The 19780-nt window shown below is 47.4% G+C and overlaps 3 protein-coding genes across 5 annotated transcripts in view; 2 read left to right on the forward strand and 1 right to left on the reverse strand.

Moving 5' to 3' along the window:
* Positions 1 to 607, reverse strand: part of SLC25A25 (solute carrier family 25 member 25) — a 35023-nt gene extending 34416 nt beyond the window's left edge. Inside the window, exon 1 of one of the 2 annotated variants that reach the window (XM_034752099.1) lies at positions 219 to 607. In XM_034752099.1, coding sequence (XP_034607990.1) covers positions 219 to 473 — 255 coding nt within the window. In that variant the 5' untranslated portion in view covers positions 474 to 607. The remainder of the gene's footprint in view (positions 1 to 218) is intronic. The other variant, XM_034752095.1, reaches the window with a different exon arrangement.
* A 511-nt stretch (positions 608 to 1118) lies between these two features.
* Positions 1119 to 6910, forward strand: NAIF1 (nuclear apoptosis inducing factor 1). Of its 2 annotated transcripts, XR_004643335.1 has the most exons (3): positions 1119 to 2149; positions 4473 to 5183; positions 6237 to 6910. XR_004643335.1 is itself a non-coding variant. In XM_034752101.1 (2 exons), exons 1-2 carry the CDS (start codon positions 1639 to 1641, stop codon positions 4943 to 4945), a joined length of 984 nt encoding a protein of 327 aa, XP_034607992.1. In that variant the 5' UTR covers positions 1119 to 1638; the 3' UTR covers positions 4946 to 6910. The 2 variants fall into 2 exon arrangements, 1 of the variants encoding a protein (XP_034607992.1); XM_034752101.1 differs by having other exon boundaries at positions 4473 to 6910.
* Positions 6911 to 14789: 7879 nt separating this feature from the next.
* FAM102A (family with sequence similarity 102 member A) overlaps positions 14790 to 19780 on the forward strand; it is a 44408-nt gene continuing 39417 nt past the window's right edge. Inside the window, exons 1-2 of the mRNA XM_034793550.1 lie at positions 14790 to 14944; positions 15886 to 16633. Of these exons, the coding sequence (XP_034649441.1) occupies positions 16488 to 16633 (146 nt within the window). The 5' untranslated portion in view covers positions 14790 to 14944; positions 15886 to 16487. The remainder of the gene's footprint in view (positions 14945 to 15885; positions 16634 to 19780) is intronic.

The raw sequence follows: 19780 nt of genomic DNA on the forward strand, positions 1-19780 counted from the left end.
CCCCCCCCCCCATCGTCCAACCCCCACCCCGCCCTACCCCCCCTCAATCACCCGGGGCACGCCCCCTCCTCCGCCCTTCCCCACTCATTCACCCGGGGCCCGCCCTCCCCCAAACGCGGTGCCTTCCCACACCGGGTCCCCCAGCTCCTCAGCCCAGGCTCTCCTGGGTGCAATCCCAGCGCACACCCCGCCGGAGCCCTCCCCGCTCGCTCACTCACCCACAGATCCCGCTCGGTGCGGTGCAGCCCCAGCTGCCCCAGCCCCACCGCCAGGTCGTGCACACAGAGCGCGCCGTCCCGGTTCACGTCGAGCTTCTGGAAGAGGGTGTGAAGACGCCGGTGCTCGGGCCCCCCGCACAGGGATCGGCCGCCCGCCTCAGATGCCACAGTCGCGGGTCCTGCCCGAGGGGAGCCGCACGGGCACAACACGCCGCTCACCACAGGCGAGGCCAGAGAGCGCCGCGGACCCGGCATCCTCCAGCGGCTCGCGAAATGCCGGCAAATGGCGGCACTCCCCCTCCCCCACAGAAAGGAAATGTCTCAGCGGGCTTCCGGTTCGCGCCGCCAGGCAAAACGCCCACGTGACCCTTTTGTGGCCATTCGGAAAGGCATGTTCACAGGGAGCGCGAGGACAACATTACGGACGCACCACGCATCTCCACGTATGAGCCAATGAAATCATGGGAGCTTGCATTTACGTCACACGCACGCCTTAGCCTTACCCAATCAGAATGCAGAGGCCCTCAGCTTGGACTAGAAATTTGGGAAGCTATTCAAATTGATGGAGGATTCACATTGGTAAAGCCGCGTCGGAAGGTGGGGTAAGGTGACGACAGGCCCAATGGACTGAGACGCTGACGGCCTGAGCCCGTACTAAATCTTGACAGACAGAGAATACATCCAATAGCCTGGAAGAACAGAGGGGACTGAGCTATGACTGGCAGGAACGGCACCCAATGTACTATGGCAGCGGCCTCCGGAGGCGGGTACACTCTTTGACAGGCAGCATTCCGGCCCGCGGGCTGGAATGGCGCTGAGGGGAGGCGGTATCTACTCCTGACAAGCAGCACCTTTGACCAATAGGATTAAGGCGCTGTCGGCGGGAGGTGAGACCTATGTTTGACAGGCAAGCAGGGAGCCCAATGGGCCGAGGCAGGAAAGGGGCTGATTCTGGAAGCCATTACGCCACTGCCGCAGGGTGGAGGCCGTTTAGCGGGGCCTGCTGGGTGGCCGCGGTACGCAATTTGCGTATCTTTCGCTATTGAAGGGGGTAGCACCCCAGGGCCCGTGAGGCCCCTTGGGGCCCCCCCATTTTTCCTGGCCCTATAGGTCACCAGACCCTGTTAGGTCTTCGGGGCCCCTGGGTCCCACCCCTCTTCTGCCTCCGTTAGGCCCCAAGTCCCTCTCAGGGCCCCTAGTAGCCCTCTCCACCCCTCTCTGGTCCCCCCCGGCCCTCTAAGGCCTCCTGCCCTTCTAGGCTCCTCTAGGCCCCTTTTAGGCTCCCAGCTCCCTGTCAGGCCCCCAGTCCAGTTCCTCTCAGGCCTCCTGCCCTTCCAACCCCCCTCTAGGGCCCTTTGCCCCCACCCCACCCCCCCTCAGGCCTCCAGAGCTCCCATCTTCCCCTCAGCCCCATCACTCCATGGCCATGGCATCACCCCTGGCCCCCCCAGCAAAGAAGCGTAAGATGAACTTCTCGGAGCGGGAGGTGGAGATCATCGTCGAGGAGCTGGAACGAGGCAAGCACCTGCTCATCAACCACTTCAACGCGGGGGTCCCCCTGGCCACCAAGGCCGCCGCCTGGCACGACATCTTACGCCGCGTCAATGCCGTGGCCACCTGCCGCCGCGAGCTGCCGGAGGTCAAGAAGAAGTGGTCAGACCTCAAGACTGAGGTGCGGCGCAAGGTGGCGCAGGTCCGGGCCGCTATGGAAGGAGGTGGCATAGGGCAGGATGGAGCCGGCGAGGGCCAGGACGGCGAGGACCCGACTGGCGCCACAGCCACCCCTGTCATACTCACCCCCATGCAGCAGCGCATCTGCAACCTGCTGGGAGAAGCCACCATCATCAGTCTACCTACTGGGGACTGCACTGCCGGGGATGGTGCTGAGATACCCATCACAGCCTCCACCACCACTGTCACCCTGACCCAGAGTGAGTGCTGCCCCTGATGAAGGTGCTGGATCAGAAGGTCATACGGGGTCCCTGCAATTCTCCCATGAACAATGAGAAGGGGCCCCGGTACCCATGTGGAGCAGCCTCCATTCCCCAAAAGGGCAGCAAAATGAAACCGTGGCACCTTTTACAATATAGTGAAAATGGCACCCCTATAAGCTCTGGTGCTATAGAGGGGCAGGATATGCAGGTACTGAACGCAAACCACTGTTTGACAGCAAGTTCAGTCTTAAGAACAAGGAAAGCAAGCAGCCTTTTGGGGACTTGGCATCTCAATGCACCTTTGCAACAAACAGGCTGCCCCAGCCTCCCTCTGGAGGATAACTGTAAGGCTGTATTATAGGATGGTTAGTAGCTATGCACAGTTGTCTGGGGCTAAAGCTGATTCAAGCTTATGAGTGGGGTAACAAATCATAAAAGGGAGCAAAGATGGATTAAAGGGGCTTAGTACAGAAAGGAAGAACTTGAATACTGAGCTTTCTAGACCAGAATAAAAGCTCACAGTACATAGTTATCTGCTCAAATATCTTTCTTCTGCTTTCCTTCCCATTGAATGGCTGCTCATGGTGTTCAGTCTATAAATCCAGCGTACAGATGGAGCAAAATAGGAAACTACAGATACCTCTGGCTATATATATTCGTTAAGCTAATTTATACAAAGCTTCCTTGAGATGTTTAGATGTTCAGAGATATGCTAGTTGAAACAGCAGCACCTAGCTGTTTTGACACTGTGATGAATAAGTGAAACCCATTTTGTCCTGCAAAGGCTGAGATTAATAGATTTGTCTTGTGTGGCTACTCCCAGCTCTTCCTCCATCCCCCACCCTCTTGTGAGTTATGAAAGATGGAAGCACATTTCTCTTCCTTCTGTCTTCTTTTCTGGGTCTGTGGAGATGTTCTAGTGGATGCTTGAGCAGCCAAAAGCATTCTGACCAATGCCATTTCATCTCTTACTTGTCCTTTGTGTCCATTTATTAATGTTGCTTGGAAAGCTCCTCTTGAATTGGGGATTGAGAAGTGGTGTATCTAGGTATATACTGTAGTATTCCCTACGCTCTTTGACCCTGCACTGTACAGGCCTGGGGACAGATCCAGATCAGGAAAGATCAGTCTTCTGTAGAACTAGCTTTCTTCTTTAGTGTTCTACATGCACAGTCTTTTCAGTTTTCTCCTTACGCAGGCACTAAAGCAGAGGTGGGCAAACTTTTTGGCCTGAGGGCCACATCTGGGTATGGAAATTGTATGGCGGGCCATGAATGCTCACAAGTTATGAAGGTTGGGGTGTGGGAGGGGGTATGGGCTATGGCTGGGGATGCAGGCTCTGGGGTGAGGCCAAAAATGAGTCCATGGTGCGGGAGCGGCCTCCAGGCTAGGGCAGGTGGTTAGGGGGCGGGGGGAAGTGAGGGCTCTGGCTGGGAGGGGCGGGCTCTGGGGTGGACTGGGGATGAGGGGTTTGGGGTGCAGGAGGGTGCTCCAGGCTGGGACCGAGGGGTTCAGAGGGTGGGAGGGGGATAATGGGTGGGGCAGAGGGTTAGGGTGCAGAAGGAGGTCAGGGGTGCAGACTCCAGGCAGTGCTTACCTCAAGCAGCTCCTGGAAGCAGCGGCATGTCTCCCTTCTTCCCTCCCCTCCCCCCCGCCATGGTTCCCAGCCAATGGGAGCTGCGGGGGCAGCACTTGGGGCGGAAGCAGTTCACGGAGCCCCCAGGCTGCCCCTACATGTAGGAGCCAGAGTGGGGACATGCTGCTGCTTCTGGGAGCTGCACAGATCAGGGCAAGCCCCAGACCTCACTCCCCAGCAGGAGCTCAAAGGCCGGATTAAAACGTCTGATGGGCTGGACGCAGCCCGTGAGCCGTAGTTTGCCCACCCCTGCACTAAACCCCTGGCATGTTCATTTGTTAGTGGTGTCCTATAGACCAGTGGTTCTCAACCAGTGGTCGAAGGCGCCCTGGGGGGCCGCAAACAGGTTTCAGGGGGGCCACCAAGCAGGGACAGCATTAGAGTCACTGGGGTCCAGGGCAGAAAGCCAAAGCCCTGCTGCATGGGGTTGAAGCCCGGGCCCTGAGCCCTGCCACCCAAGGCTGAAGCCGAAGCCTGAGCAATGTAGCTTTGTGGGGGCCCCTGTGGCATGAGGCCCCAGGCAGTTGCCCTGTTGCTACCCTGTTATTGTGACACAGGTGGGGCTATGGAGTTTTTATAGCATGTTGGGGGGGGGGGCTCACAAAGAAAAAGGTTGAGAACCCCTGCTGTAGACATTCACCCAAAGAGCTGCAGCCTCTGACTTCTCTTTTTATTTGTGCCTAGTTCCTGCAGAGACAACTTACCATAGTCTGGAGGATGGAGTGGTGGAATACTGCACGACAGAGGCTCCCACAACTGTTACTGCTGAAGCACCCTTGGAGATGATGGCCCATCAAGCCGAGGCATCCGTGAAACCCCAGGAGCTGAAAAGCCGAATCGCCCTAAATTCAGCCAAGCTCCTGCAGGAGCAGCGAGTGACCAACCTCCATGTGAAGGAGATTGCCCAGCACTTGGAACAGCAAAACGACCTGCTGCAGATGATCCGTCGCTCTCAGGAGGTTCAGGCATGTGCACAAGAGCGTCAGGCGCAGGCTATGGAAGGGACCCAGGCTGCTCTGAGTGCCCTCATCCAGATCTTACGCCCCATGATCAAGGACTTCCGTCGATTCCTGCAAAGTAATACACCCAATCCTTCGGTAACTGCTGACCCCAGCCACGTGGCCCAGAATGGGCAACAAGATGGCATCATCCAATGAAATAAGGACCGACTGGACTCTTCTCTCAAAAGAGCTACCTTTGCTACTGTTGGACGCACTGGGTCAGAGGTAGGAGGGACGAGATCGGCTCTCGTCATTGTGGATTGGTTGAGTTCCCGTCCTCTGGGGTCAAAAGCTGTTCCTGGACAGCATCCTTTTCTGTGATGATCCTGCACTATCTGCTTCTTTTTGACTCAACGTCCAGGATGGCAGCCAGGATGTGTGATTAACCTTGGAAGTTAGTGTTGTTGGATTTGGTTTCTTTTTTTAAAAAGAAAAGTATTTTTTCCATATAGATTTCTAAAAAGACAATTAATTATTTTTATTTCTATCTTCAAAAATGACACCTCTTCCCAAGACATACAGCCTTTATCTGGCTTCGAAGACATGGAGGGTCTTGCAGTCATGGCTCATCTTTGAAGGTGCCCAGATACTCTGTTATACTACAGAGGAGCTAATGCAGTCCAGTCTCTTGCTGGACATTTGTAGAGTAATAATATGGTACCTGAGGTGGTGCAGCCACATCTCTGTGCTGGAGGTTTGTGGATGCTGCTCTTTAAGGGTGAAAGTCACCCCTGTATAGAGGACCAGCACAAGGCCTGTCCACAACCTAAATCCCATAGAAGTCCCACGTTAGCTCTCAAAATAGTGGTGCATAGACCTCATGCTGGCCTTCAGCACAGTGGTAAATTTCATCCGAAGCTAGCAGAGGTGTTTTTACATGTGTATTAAATGTCTCAAAGTAGTACTTAAGGGAATGAATAAATATGAATTTCATTCGGGTAGGCTTACATACAAATGAAACCAGTGGACTAGGTACTGCAGTATAGTTTGAAACCTGTACAGTCTGTTGGCACAACAAGGTGGGGAAAATATGGAGTTTTCAGCAGACCCATAACTCTAAAAGTCTTTGCTTGTGTGAGTTTGTCAACTACTTGCTATTTCAACAGTGTGGAGAGGTTAGTTTTTGTTTACAGTTTGTCATTTGTTTTGTACTTTTAAGGCATTAGAAACAAATTCTGTTGTCTTTAGTCAATATACCATTGACTTCAGCAGGCATTTTGACTGCCTAAGGACTGTGGGATTTGACCCCAAATCTTTTTCTTAAGATTATATTGGGGGAAAAAATGATCCTTTACACCTTCTACCCTTCCTCCTTTTTGAGCTGTTCTGGCTTTTGGGGCCAGGAACTAAGTAAGAGCACTTAGTTTCATGGGAAGTTGACTTGATAGTGTGAATGTGGTTATTATAAATATGCACCAACTTCATAAATGATTTTTTTGTATTTCAGATGAAAAGCTTCACCTGTACATGTGTAGAAGATGATTGATTTGTTTGCAAAAAAATAATTTCGTTATTAATGGCTTCCTCTTGCCCCTCCACCCTCCACTTGCAGAACCAATGAGTCAAAATTACGGATTAATACTTGCAAATATTACTATCAAAATGGAACTTTTTTATGCTGAGTTAAATTTGCTGTTGAACTCTCTGTAGGGCTGAGAAGCAGTGAGCTGAAATTCATGATGGAATGAATTTACACAATGAATATATCTTTCTATAATTGGAAATATTGATGGGGCTCTTAACCAGACCAGTCCATGGGATATTGCTATATTTAATAACCTTTATTGTATTGGTAGTTCAACTGTCTTTTGGAAGGAGGAGAAAGGGATAATGAACAGTGTTGTTTGAAAGCTTTGGCCCATGGAAGATCCTTGACCCATCCATTCAGTCTTCCACTCCGAGTCAGGACAGCACCATCAATGGCTTTCCCACCTTGTTCACCATCTAATCACATCAGTACAATTTTCTTGCCTTGTTTCTCTCAAACCCTGTGGAACCAAATCAATGACTCAGTTGCAGTTTATTTTTAAAACAGACACTGCATCATATCTGTCAGGTTTTACCTCACTTGTGAATATGAATACCAATATGAATTTTTAATAAAAACGATTTTTTGGTAAATCGCTCTCGGTATATCAGTATTTTTCATGGAAAAAAATATGACACAAGGCAGAAAAGGATTCAAAAGTCAGGAATTACCAAAGTTAAGGCTGCACATTCCTTTCAGCAACCTTAACTCTGTCCCCTTGGACACATGCTTCATGATATGATATTTAGCTGCACGATCACATTCTGTTTCTCAAATAATATCAATACTTTCTGCAATCTTGCCTTGCAATGGTGATTACTACTCTGTTTATGACAGACAACCATGACTCATGAAAATCACATTATACTGTATCCGGCTCATGGCAGATGAATACAACATCCTAGCATAATAAAGGACAAAGTGCTGGCATTTCTAAGGCTTTAGACTTGATTTACATTAACTTTTTCAATGACTGCAGCCCAAGAAGTGTTTGTAATACATCTTACTGCAAATAGTTACTACATGTAGTTGAATGCCTGGCACTTGGAAACACCAATTTGTATGTCCGGGAGAAATATTGTGCTAACACAAATGAATAGCATTCAAATGTAAATTGTGTACATAAATTCTCCCTCATGAAAAAAGTGAAGCAATATTTTAAATATAATACAAGCTGCCTGCCTGGAGCTCAACCATTGGTCATTAATTGATTCAGTGGAGCCCTATGAGGAATAAAGGAAAAAATAGTGCACTCAAGCTGAAAACTAGATAGTAAAGGGAAGCAGCCCAAGAAGGTATCCCAAACTGCGCTTTGGGGGAGAAGGGGCTGTTATACTGATTGAACACAAAAGTAGTGCCTGATAGGGACAGAAAATACGCAAAGTATCCAGGATGCTGATCTGTGCCCCAAGCCTGCTGCTCTTCTTTGGAACTGGAGAGTTCGGTAGCCAGCTGCCTGGCCTGAGGACAGCCATGTACCAAGCAAGGATGTTCTTCTCCAACAGGACACAGCAGATGTGAAAGAGTATAATACAAATGTGATTTGAGGGCCTGTATCAAAAATCACCGAAGTTAAGAAACAATGCTATAGAGTACATGCTACTGGGAATTCTAGTTTCAGTGGTATATAGTACAAATTTCTAGTGTTGGAGGTTCAGGAGATAAACCTTGAAGTGGTCTCTGGTCCATCAGAGGCCGTTCCAGAGTGGCCAGGTTGCTTTACGTGTGCCAGTCCACCCCTGGAGCAAATATATAGTTTTAAGGGTGTTCAGCTGGCTGGTGATGTACACTCCAGAATTCATTTCAATTCTCTCCTGCAGATGGCACCATATAACAGAATGGAGAAATTGCTGCAGCTGGATAACATGGACAGGCATTCCACTGAGATCTTAGTTCAGCCACGAGCAATCAGTTATTAATGTATATATTTAAAACCCTGCAGCTGGAAAGTCCTACAGTTCCACTGGCAGGGAGACATATCAAACTGATCTAAAAAGTCTCCCCAATCTCCACCTCCTATGATTCTATTTGCTCCTCTCACAATTCTCTCTCCTTTTTGAGGCTGGCTGACAAGCTGAAAAGAAACTCAGCATAGCACAGGGGAAAAAGAGCCCTGTGTCCAAACAAAAGACAGGTTGGCTGAGAATGCAAAACAACATACCCTTCCAGTAAAAACAGACAAAGAGCTTGAACATTTGGAACTCCCTTTTTTGATGAGCTCAGTAATGAACAGTATTTCTAGTAAACAAGTTTACTACAACATAAAAGGGACACACAAGATATAAAGACAGATGAGTTATGCATTTACAAGCAAAGGGATGGATAAGCATAGCACATGATATGTCTGTATCTCCTGTATATCTGGTGTGCATTTAAGTTACTTTATAGTTTTGGTAGCTAGTAACTGGCGAAGTGATAAGAAAGGTGCAGAATGATCATGATTTGAATTTTTGTCTAATTTTTTTTCCCCTGCAGTATTTCTTTTTAAAGCTTAACTGTCAAGCCTATTTTGGCCAAATTCATCTGTGATGTAACTCCACAGGAAGTGAGATCAAGTCTGAATTTGGCCTGTTGTGTTTAGCTAGGTATGAAAGTCTAAGTATTTCAGGCCCTTCCATTTTTGCATGACACTCTTAAAAGTAACTGGCAGGAGCCTGGCAAATAAATGATCAATTGCACTTTATGGCTGGCAATAAAAGGAGTTCAGTAAAGGTTTCCCTCGCCTATAACCTCTGAGATCTGATAATGGCTGGAGGAAAGGTAGAGAAGAAGAGGAAGAGGGAATCTGGTGACTGCTATGATAGCATCAGCAGGTGAGTGTGATGGATATAGCTCCTACCCCTTGCAGCACATGCACAGCTCCTTGTGCAAGACAGAACCATTTGCAGCACCCACTGGAACAAATAAAAATGTGAATAGATGTTATGTACCATGGTTGTTGTCATGCACCTGCTTGTGTGAGACTCCCAGGAGCAGGAGCAGGGCCAGGAACTGTAGGGTGGCTGCAAAACTCCACACCTAGTGTGAATGCACCACACCATTGCAGTGTGCTATAAACATAAGACTGTATTCTATAAACAAGACAAAGGCTTCAGGCACTACAGATGCAAGTTGGAATATGTCAGAAGGAGAAAACTAACTCCATTCTTTCCTGTTGATATGCATCCCAGAAACAAGGGGAGATTCCTATGAGCTACTTAACATACCAAAGACACTAAGGGAAGATATTGAGACCAGTAAATAAGAAAGGTCAGGCAGCTGGAGATTTGGGTTTGTCCATGGGCTCGGAGAAAGGAATCCACTGATTCCAGATTCTTATGCTCCCTTTTCTCCATGACTAGTCCCAAGTCCCTTCAAACCAGGAGCATACCACTCGGGCTTATCTGTGTTCCCAGTGTACAACTTTTATGAACTTGGCTGGTATGGTAAGCGTGAAATCAATTCATGACCCTTTATTATCATAAATACTATTAACATACAGAGCTAATCAAAAATACAAGCAGATCAAAGAGGAGCTCACAGTCTGCTATTAAGTTAAGCTGAGAAGATACAAACTTAGAGTAACTCAGTAACACAGGATAATCCTACCTATTAAGGATTGGCATACATTTTCCTTTGCACCACTCCCAGTAGCTCTCCAACTCCTGAGCTCTATAAATGGGGTGCATCTCTTTGGAGTAACTTGACACTGAGGCCTCCTCTGCACTAGAGACATTACTCTGTTGCAGCTTGCGCTGGTGATGCAAGGTGCAACAAATGCAGTGTATTCCCACTAGCCATCCTGGTGTGGGGTCACAGTCACTACTATCCCACACAGAGCTCTCTGCAGGCATCCTATCCCACAGTATCTGGTATGGGTACCTAAAGCAGGTGCATTGTAGGCATATACAGTATTTGGCAGCAGTATGAAGAATACATTTATACAGCATAATTAATTTTGTGGTAGCAGTCATATTTGTACGATAACATTGAAATCTCATTCAAGTTATTATAACTGTATTTATAAGCTGTACTGGAACAGGTCCATTACTATGCTTATATTGTAACAATGACTGTATATAATTTGGTTTCCAAGTCTTCAGTGTTTGGCTGCAAATCCAGTGATGTTTTCCAGAGGAGGAAACTATCTATTTTACAAGGCTTTGTGATATACTGATCGGAGACCTCCAGTCTAAGTAATAGGACTAAATGGATCCCCAAATGCTTTGCACACTTTACTGACCATATCTACCTATCCATCTATCTATCTAATCTCATTTCTTCCAGCCCAGCCCCCTTCAAATTTATCTCACCTCACATTTTCCTTGATTTCTCACTATCTCCCTCAATCCTTTTCCCTCTTCTCCCCCTCCCCCAAAATATATTTCTGTCTCTTAAAATTATTTCCTACTTGTAATCATTGGTAGCCGTTACTTGGCAACTTCACAGCTACTTGTTCTGCTTGAATTCACGCTCCAGTTCCTCACTTTTATATCCTGCTACCCAATGCACGCTATCATACACCTCCATAATTATGAACACATCCATTAGGTCACCTCCAAGCCTCCTGACTAACCGGAACAAGCTGATGTAGCATATTCTTCAGAGCAATAATATTGTCCAAAAGGGATCAGAGCTAGATTCTGTTCACTGGATTAGGTGTAACCAGGGTTCTGTACAAAACCAATCTAATTCCTCTGATATATCATCATTTTTGAGGAAGAAAGAGGAGCTCAGGTTTTTAAAAAGGATGGAGCAAGGCAATCAGGGACTTAAAAACTATGGGCCAGAGCCTGAGCACCTGGGGATTCCTTCAGTGTGATGAAATCAATGAGTGATGTGTAGAAACACCACAGCCAGCTGTACAAACCCCTCTCCTTTGAATAAGGGGCATCTCAGGAAGAGGAACGTGTCCTAAATGGTCCTAAATGTAGTGTGCTCTATGGGGTGGTTAAAAACAAACACAATTTAGGGCATCCTGGAGACTGCTCTAACTTGTGTGTTGGACCAAATCAAACCCTGGCTTTCCTCAGGCCTGGGAGGAGGGAAAGGTCACCTTTACCCCTGGCCTATCCTTTCTTGGGTCCTTAGCTGAACAAAGCATAGACAGACCTGATCCTATGGGTCAGTTTAATCTCTGAGATAACTCCCTTAACCTATATGGATTTACCTTACATATAAATTTGATCCAAAGTGAGCAATTTTGACCTGAATTCTGAAAGTAATGTGCTGTCAGTGGAGCTGAGGATGGGGTGATGTAGCCATGCTACTCCTGACTTGTGGGAAGGTGTGGAGCAGCATTTTGCACCTGCTTGAGTCTAAAGAGTTAAAGACTTGGAGATGACATATGCTTTCATTATATTCCCTATGATATCTTGATGGAACTAACTAGTCAATTACATCTTCGCTCATCAGTACACCCCAAATCATGCTTTCCTAATTACTGGCCCTTTAAAGATTCTAATTTATCAAGACACAAATGTGCAGTAAAAATACAGAAATACCAACATGGAGAGTTTCAGAATAATAAAGAATCTGTGTCCCAAGAGTTTAATCCCAGTTTCATGACACTTCCTTTGTTAGAGAGACATATATATATATATATATATATATCCCTGAGAATCCAACTACAGTTGTTATATTGCAGACTGTTCAGCAATTCTCTGGGCTTTTTTCCAAGTTAATTTATTTTTAACGTCAGGCACATTATTCAATTAATTATAAAGCAAACATTGAGGTTTTCAAGAGCTGTTTCTGACAAAGCTGTAGAGTAAATATGCGTGAGAACAGCAGAGTTTAAAATCTCTGTAAATTTTAACATCCAGCCCTGTTGCTATAAACAAAGGGGATAAGTCCTTAGGGGAGTTATTTATTAGAGTGAATCACAATAGATATCCCTAGTGGCCTACTAAAGGGACGATTAATCCTTTCTCTAGCGATGGACGTGGATACACCATACTTCTGACAATGGATCTTACAGAAAGCATTCAAAAGGAGAGGTGACCTTGAAACGCTTCCAAAATTCTACAAGGACCTCTATACCTTTCACAGCTTGGCAGATTTAAAATGTCCAGCGATCTGACTCTTCACCACGGCATTTCTATTAAATTGAGGAATAGGAGGTGGAAAGAGTCAATATCCACCAATTCCTGATTGCTCTTGTAAGCATAAGACATCAATTTACAAGGTGTGGGATACAACCCCTTAATCTTAAAAAGGGTACCCCACCCTGCTTAGGGCTGTGCTGAAAAGTTAACCCCCTCCATCACACTCACCTCATAGACTCCTGCCAAGAGGCCAGGAGGAAAAAATTAATTCCTGACCTTGAATTTGGAAATCAGTTTAACCCTGTGTGTGTGAGCAAGAATCAGCATGGCAAAGTGTTCATCTTAATCAGACCTGAAGATATCACTGGGTCCAAGTAAGTTTCCATGTGCTTTTTCTGTCACTGTAAAAAGATTTCATACTGGGGGGAAATAATTTAATAGTTCTTGGTATTATCAGCATTCGTGATTAGAGGCAGTGATGCTAGACGTTTAATGGGAGCAATGGGAGATTGGCAGTAGGAGCCAGGACTCCTGGGTTTTCATCCTGTCTCTGCCAGACATGCTGTATGACACTGAGCAAGTCACCTCCTTTCTCTGGGCCTCAGTTTCTCTATCTCTGCAATGTGGGGAATAGCCCTGATTCTAGAAGGTCGTTAAGCACATCCCTAACATCAAGCCCATAAGTTCCAATGATGATTGTAAACCCTTTGGGACTGGGACCATTTTTGTGTTCTGTGTTTGTACTGGTCCTAGCACAATGGGGACCTGGGCCATGACTGGACCGCCTAGGCACTACCACAATACAAATAGATAAAGAAATAGTAATATAACTTATTTACATGCTTAAAGTTAGGAATGTGCTTAAGGATCTTCCTGAATCCAGGCCAATAATAGTTAATGGGATCAGAGAGTTGTGTGGATTAAGAGCTTGCGGCAGATGTAAAGTGCCACGGAAGGGCTAAGTATAAGTGTTATTGTTATCACCAATAAGTTATCCCAAGCCTCATGATATTTGATGGTTTTCTTTAAAGACCTAGGCCCACATCCTCTCAGGTATTTAGGTGAGATCAGTGGGAGTTAGGCACCATCTCCTGAAGTCATGTGATTAGGTTAGACTCTCAGCTTTCATTTAGAAATAAAAGTAACTTTCTAGCCTTCATGGCTGCAGAGAAAAGCTAGAAAACATGACATGTGTGCACCCCCAGAGTCTCCAACCCCAACATGCAAACAAAGCCCCTCAAATGTATTATTGCTTTAAAAATCTTGTGCTTTCTAAGCCCATCTCGCAATTTTGGGGGCAGCCTGCCTGGTGATTACTGAAGGCGTGGCGACGCTGCCGTGTCCATTTCCTGTATGGTCGTGTCCCCCTCATTTTCCCTGACTTGCTCTCCATTTTAGATCTTTTTATCCCCACCAAACTTTTCTCCCCCTCTTCTTCTGATTCCAGCCCCCTCTCTTTTACCCTTTATCTGCCAGTGAGATTTTCCTCTACCTTTCTTCATCTCTTCCTCTTTTTCTCTCCCCCCTTCCCTTCCATAAGAACATAAGAATGGCCCTACTGGATCACACCAAAGGTCCATCTAGCCCAGTATCCTGTCTTCCGACCGTGGCCAATGCCAAGTGCCCCAGAGGGAACGAACAGGGAATCATCAAGTGATCCATCCCCTGTCGCTCATTCCCAGCTTCTGGCAAAGAGAGGCTAGGGACACCATTCCTGCCCAGTCTGGCTCATAGCCATTGATGGACCTATCCTCCATGAATGTATCTAGTTCTTTTTTGAACCCTGTTATGGTCTTGGCCTTCACAACATCCTCTGGCAAGGAGTTCCACAGGTTAACTGTGCGTTGTGTGAAGAAATACTTCTTTTTATTTGTTTTAAACCTGCTGCCTATTAATTTCATTTGGTGACCCCTAGTTCTTGTGTTATGAGAAGTAGTAAACAACACTTCCTTATCTACTTTCTCTATACCAGTCATGATTTTATAGACCTCTATCCTATCTCTCCTTAGCCATCTCTTTTCCAAGCTGAACAGCCCCAGTCTTATTAATCTCTCCTCATACAGAAGCCATTCCAGACCCCTAACCATTTGTATTGCCCTTTTCTGAATCTTTTCCAATTCCAGTTCCAATCTGCACGCAGTATTCAAGATGTGGGTGTACCATGCTCCCTTTCCCCCTCATCCTCACCCCCTCCCTTGTCTATCTCCTCTCTCCCCCTCCCCTTTCTCTTTCACCTGAATCATGAAGAAAGGGGATGGTTTTTAAGAAGACTGATAGTTATCTCCTCCAATCACTAATCCCATAGCTCGCGCCCTCCTCCCCTAGCCGTGCTGTAGCAGCCAATCCGAATCCAGGGCTAGGAGTCCCTCCCTTTGCCTCTACCCAATCCGATGGCGCCGCTCTCACCCCTCCCCCCCGGCCCCGTGGGAAGGAAGGGGGGGAATGTTGTCTGTGCTTTCGTATTCTCGAAGCCTGGTGGGCCCGCTGGGGCCGGCCACTCTCTACGCCATTAGCGTGGCTGGCGCACTTGGCGTAGGCGCGTTAGCAGGGCTTGCGGTGCAGGCGGACGGCGGCGGCGGCTCTGCGGGGCGCGGGCAGAAGGTGAGAGCGGGGCCGGGGCTGGGTCCCGTCGCCGCGCCGGTCCCCCGCCTGGCGGCGCTTCGCTCCCGGTGCAGAGGCGCGGCCGGCCGAGCGGAACCGGGCCAGGAGCCCGGACCGGGCCGGGGGAGCAGCGCCCGGGCCAGGCGGTTCCGCGGCCGGCCGGCGGGCGGGGGCTGCGGCAGGGTCCGGGCTGCTCCTGCCGCTGTGGCCCGTGGCGAGGCCGCCGCCGGCCCCAGAGCCCGGGCTGGGCTGGTTGCACGGGGAGGCGGAGGCGGGCAGAGACCGGACTCGGCTCATCGCATGTATCAGCGAATAACTCTCGGGCTTTAGCTGCGCTAGGGAATGGGACAGAGCAAGCCCAGCTCTGGTGTGCTCCGGTGTCAGACCCCTCGTGTAGACAGGCACTTGCAGCCAGCTCCCCTGGGAGCAGGCGGTGTTTGTTACATGGGCTTTCAGCTGGTTTACGTTGGCACGGGTGAAAAGGGGTCCGGCCGCCTGAACTTTGCTTACGTGAGGACTCGCTCGGGTGCGCCTGACCCAGGGGAAACGCTTTATTATTAGAGCTAGTTGGAAAATACAGAGAAGGAAAAAAATGCAAGTTTCTGGGGGTGGGGGTGGAGAGGGTCAAAATTTTGAAACTTCCCAAAGAGCTCTGACTTCTCTTCTCCCCCCTCCCCATTTCACCAGTATTTCTGACCATTTTTTCACCAGATCAACTGTTAGACTTGCCTTCCTTTGTAAATTGCCTTGAGATCTATGGATAAAAATTGTTCTAGCACAGATTAGGATTAAACACATCTTGCAAAATAGAGAGCAACCCAGGGGTAGTAAAAATGGCAGTAGGCATTAAAAGGGGGGAAAGGGATCTCTGAAGCAGGCTAACTGGATTCCTCCTCCTTAGATTGCAATGAGGTTGAACAGAATCTTATCCACCTAAACAGGTTTCAGAGGAGGAGTCCAGGGCTGGCTGGGACTAATTTACTCGTTTCCCTCCCTGCTTGACGTTCAAGACCTGTTGGAGCAGTAGCAACAGACCGCAGAGACCTGTGTAAAGTAGTCGCACAAGGGGAGGAGACTGAAACCGGGAAGCCTTGAATGTGCGGTCTGCAGACCTAAAATTTCTTCTTCAGACAGACTAGTTCAGGATGACTTCCTCCTATCAGAGATGGTTTCTGAAGGGGGCCTGATGGACACAGAGCATCACTGCCTCTAAACACGAGAACTGCAGCCTGGAGAGCTCCTGCTGGTTCGGAGCTTGGATTTTTCTCCCTCCTTTTCCTCCTTGGAGATGTTCCAGAGGTTTACTCTGTCCTCTTCCTCCTCACCTGAAGCCTGCCAGGGCAATGATTCCACAGCCAGATCCGACCACCAAAGAGAGAAGAGGATTGTGCATTTAAAGCTGGGCCGTCATTGCAATTGAACTGAAATTTACACTCGCCTTCTTTTACGCCTGTTCCTCTCTTCATCTGTGTGCATTTTGAGAAGCTCCTCTCTGACTCTGATTTTGTTCTGCGTTCCTGGACTTCTCTCACTGAGCCTGCCCATGGCTTTCCTGATGAAGAAAAAGAAGTTTAAATTTCAGACCAGTTTCACTCTGGAGGAGCTGACTGCTGTCCCCTTTGTGAATGGTGTTCTGTTCTGCAAAATCAGGCTGCTGGATGGAGGGGACTTTGTTAGTTCCTCTTCCAGGTAAGAGGCTCTGTGTAATTCTCTCTTCTCACCACCCTCATACTCCTCCTTTCCTGCTTAAATTATGTTGGACTGAGTTGTTAAGTATGTTGCTAACACTTGCCTGCCTCTTCCATGTGATTTTAATAATCCTGGTGCATGCCATTTCTCTTCTCCCATCTGATCATAGCCCCGAGTCTGGTCATTGTTGGCCAGCTGTATGTGTGTGGCCTCTGATCAGAATTGAACTGAATTCAGCTATGAGGGGGTGACATTTCTGAAAGAGATTGGGGTCTGTTGATGAGCACTTTGGATCACAAGTCTCTCTTCCCCCCCCACCCCCAAAAAAACCTCATACATACTACATATGAAAGAAATAACCAAACTGTACTTTTGCCTAATGAGAAACTTAACTCAGTAGAAAATTGCACCTAAACTGATCAAATGAACCCTGCTCAACTTTTCTCTCCCTGTTTGCTTCTGAATTACTGTCCTTGGTAAGGGTTGAAATAGCTTGCTTTGCATTGCAAATTGCCATGCAAAGGAAAACGGCTGCCTGGAAGTTAATGTTGTTAGTTTCAAAACCATGGTTTATCTTCTCGAATGAGTGCCATCGAACCTCCTGTTTGCTGTAACTTTTTTAGCGAGCAAAACACTGCAGCAATAATGTAATCTGTAACATTTGGACCATTTCTATAGAATTCTTTTATAAGGCCCTTTCCCATTGTGGGTTGGCTAGGATTCTCTCTGCCTGCTTGGGGGGGTCTTTGTCCCCACCCTCACTACAAACTGCTAATCAGAATCTGTTTTGTTGCCATCTATGCACATTGATTATCACCTCCTGCTATGCAAACACAAATTCCAAAACAGCCCTGGACTTGTTGTCTTACTGCCTCGGTATGGTTAGGACAGCCTTCAGTGGTTTTAAAAATCTGTTTTTATGTTAATCCAAGCTTAATTAATCTTATTTAAAGGTAGCTGTTAGTGTCGCTTGGTCTCCAAAGGCTCTTATGGCCCTGTATCCTGAGAATGGTGGGAGCTGTTCCATTCTAGGAGAGAGGGTTTTTACTGGCCAACTGTAAACCTTTACTACCTTGCGAACATGTATATGTGTGTCTGAGCAACCCTGCACCAGAGCACCAAGGCCTGATTTTTGCAGAAGTGCTGAGCACCTCAACTCCAGTTTAAGGTCGTGGGAGCTGCTGCACCTCTGGAAAAGCAGACCCTAAGTGAGTTCCTCCCAGGAAAAATAACACTCTTCCTTGCAATTTTCTCCCCTGTTAGATCCGTGGGTTTGGTAGAAGTAGCTTATCTCAGGAATTTTAGCTGTATGTGAGCTCGGGAAAGAATTAACCCCTTTACTTCCTAGATCAGCTCATTCATTTGGGAACTATTCCAGGTGAACTTGGTCTCCCAGACTGTCCTAGAAAGCAGGTTGCAGGAGTGCAAGTTTGGTGCTACCGCCAGCCTTGTCGGTTGGCATTTTGTGTGGGTTTTTTTTAGCTGTTTGAGGTTCAGGAGTTTTCTCCGCATGTTCAGGTGCCTGCAGAGATCATCTGTAATTTAAACCAAATGCATACGTTACTCTGACTCCGCTTGATTGCTCATAAACCAGCAAAAGGGGAAGCTGGATGTTGGGTTTGCTGCCTTTCCCCTAGCCTGTCTTTGGTCTAACTGAAAGCATGTGGGAAACCTGTTCCTATTAGAAAAGTTACTAGGCTCAGTGGTATTAATTCATTTGAGCTCTTCCAAACCTTGGTCTCTTGCAGTCTCTCTAATTATAAGAAATGATGATCTTCTAGGAATTGCCAGAAGTAGGCTTACCATGTACTGAGGATCCCCAGACTTGCCTTAGTTTACTGCCTTTTCCATTTTACTGTGACCCTTTTGAAATTCTAAAGATTTGGGGAAAGGTTAGGGGGAATTAAGAGAGATTATATCCATGTTGAATTGGAAGTTTGTATATGACTAAGAATTTAGCTAGAGGCTGTGATTGTTTTTTTTGGCACCAGAATGTTTCCAAAAGAGACTGGATTCCAATGTGCTTGCTGGGGCAAACCATTCGGTGTAACGGAGATTCTTGCTGTGTTGATTATGGTGTGGTACACACCCACGTACAACTTCTAAATGCTGACTATCATTGGCAATAGAATGTCAGGTATTCCCTTCTACAGAAATTTTTCATGACTGGGCAAGCAGAACAGCTGCCACTGCTCTCCAGCCATGATCTCCCCGAAAGAAGAGAGGTGGAAACAACATCTGGTTAAGGAAGCCTGTGTACCATAGGGAAGGCTTATCATGGATTTTAAAATTGGTTTAGCTGAACTGGTTTTAAAACCTGTAAGGGAATTTCCCAGATTAGGCCAGTTTTTGATGTAGAAGGAGCTCTTTTGGGGTTTCTGTGGAAGAATTCCTTCTTTTGGAATCTGACCCACAAGAGAGAGAGACCTCTACCCCGATATAACGCGGTCCTCTGGAGCCAAAAAATCTCACCACGTTATAGGTGAAACCGCGTTATATCCAGAGGTTAAAGTGAGCTGGTACGGTCAGGCTTCCCCGGTAGCGATTTAAAGGGCCCGGGGCTCCCCGCTGCTTTACCGTGTTATATCCAAATTTGTGTTGTATCCGGTCGCATTATATCGGGATAGAGGTGTACTTGCCATGGACTTTTAGTTAAGAAACCCATGGACAAAAGTGTGAAAGTTTTGGTGAGAGTTCAGGGAGGAGGCATATATGATCTATCACTCAGTAGCATTAACTGAGTCGGATTGACATGAGCAAGCAGTTTAATGACCCAAACCGTGAGTAAAGAGGAAGTTTTATTCCCATATCCCAGCAGCATAGCTTTGTTCCAAGACCATTCCAACCTGAACTGCATCTACATGGTCCTGTTCCATACTGTAGAGTTGGATGGAGGCCCCTCTGGGTTGTGGGGCATGCCGATTCCAGCCAGAAAACGTTAACGCCCTGAGTCTGGAACCCCCTCCTTTAACTGAAACTGTAGCCAGTAGCTCCTCTGGCTGAGACTGAAACAAAACAGCCTAGCTAAGAGGAACCTGTCCAAAATGCATTATGACTTAACGCGTTTAGGAATTCAGAATATCCTGGAAAAGCTCCAAGTCCCGTGAGTGTTTCCAGCTGGTTTGGCGTTCTCATTTTCAGAAGTGT

Source organism: Trachemys scripta, chromosome 17, assembly GCF_013100865.1.
Source record: "Trachemys scripta elegans isolate TJP31775 chromosome 17, CAS_Tse_1.0, whole genome shotgun sequence".
Taxonomy (NCBI): Eukaryota; Metazoa; Chordata; order Testudines; family Emydidae; genus Trachemys; species Trachemys scripta.

Excerpts from the sequence above, each read along its gene's own strand:
- NAIF1 (XM_034752101.1), top strand. The coding sequence starts at position 1,639 with ATGGCCATGGCATCACCCCTGGCCCCCCCAGCAAAGAAGCGTAAGATG. Across the intron at positions 2,150-4,472 it reads CACTGTCACCCTGACCCAGA|TTCCTGCAGAGACAACTTAC; the intron begins GTGAGTGCTGCC and ends ATTTGTGCCTAG.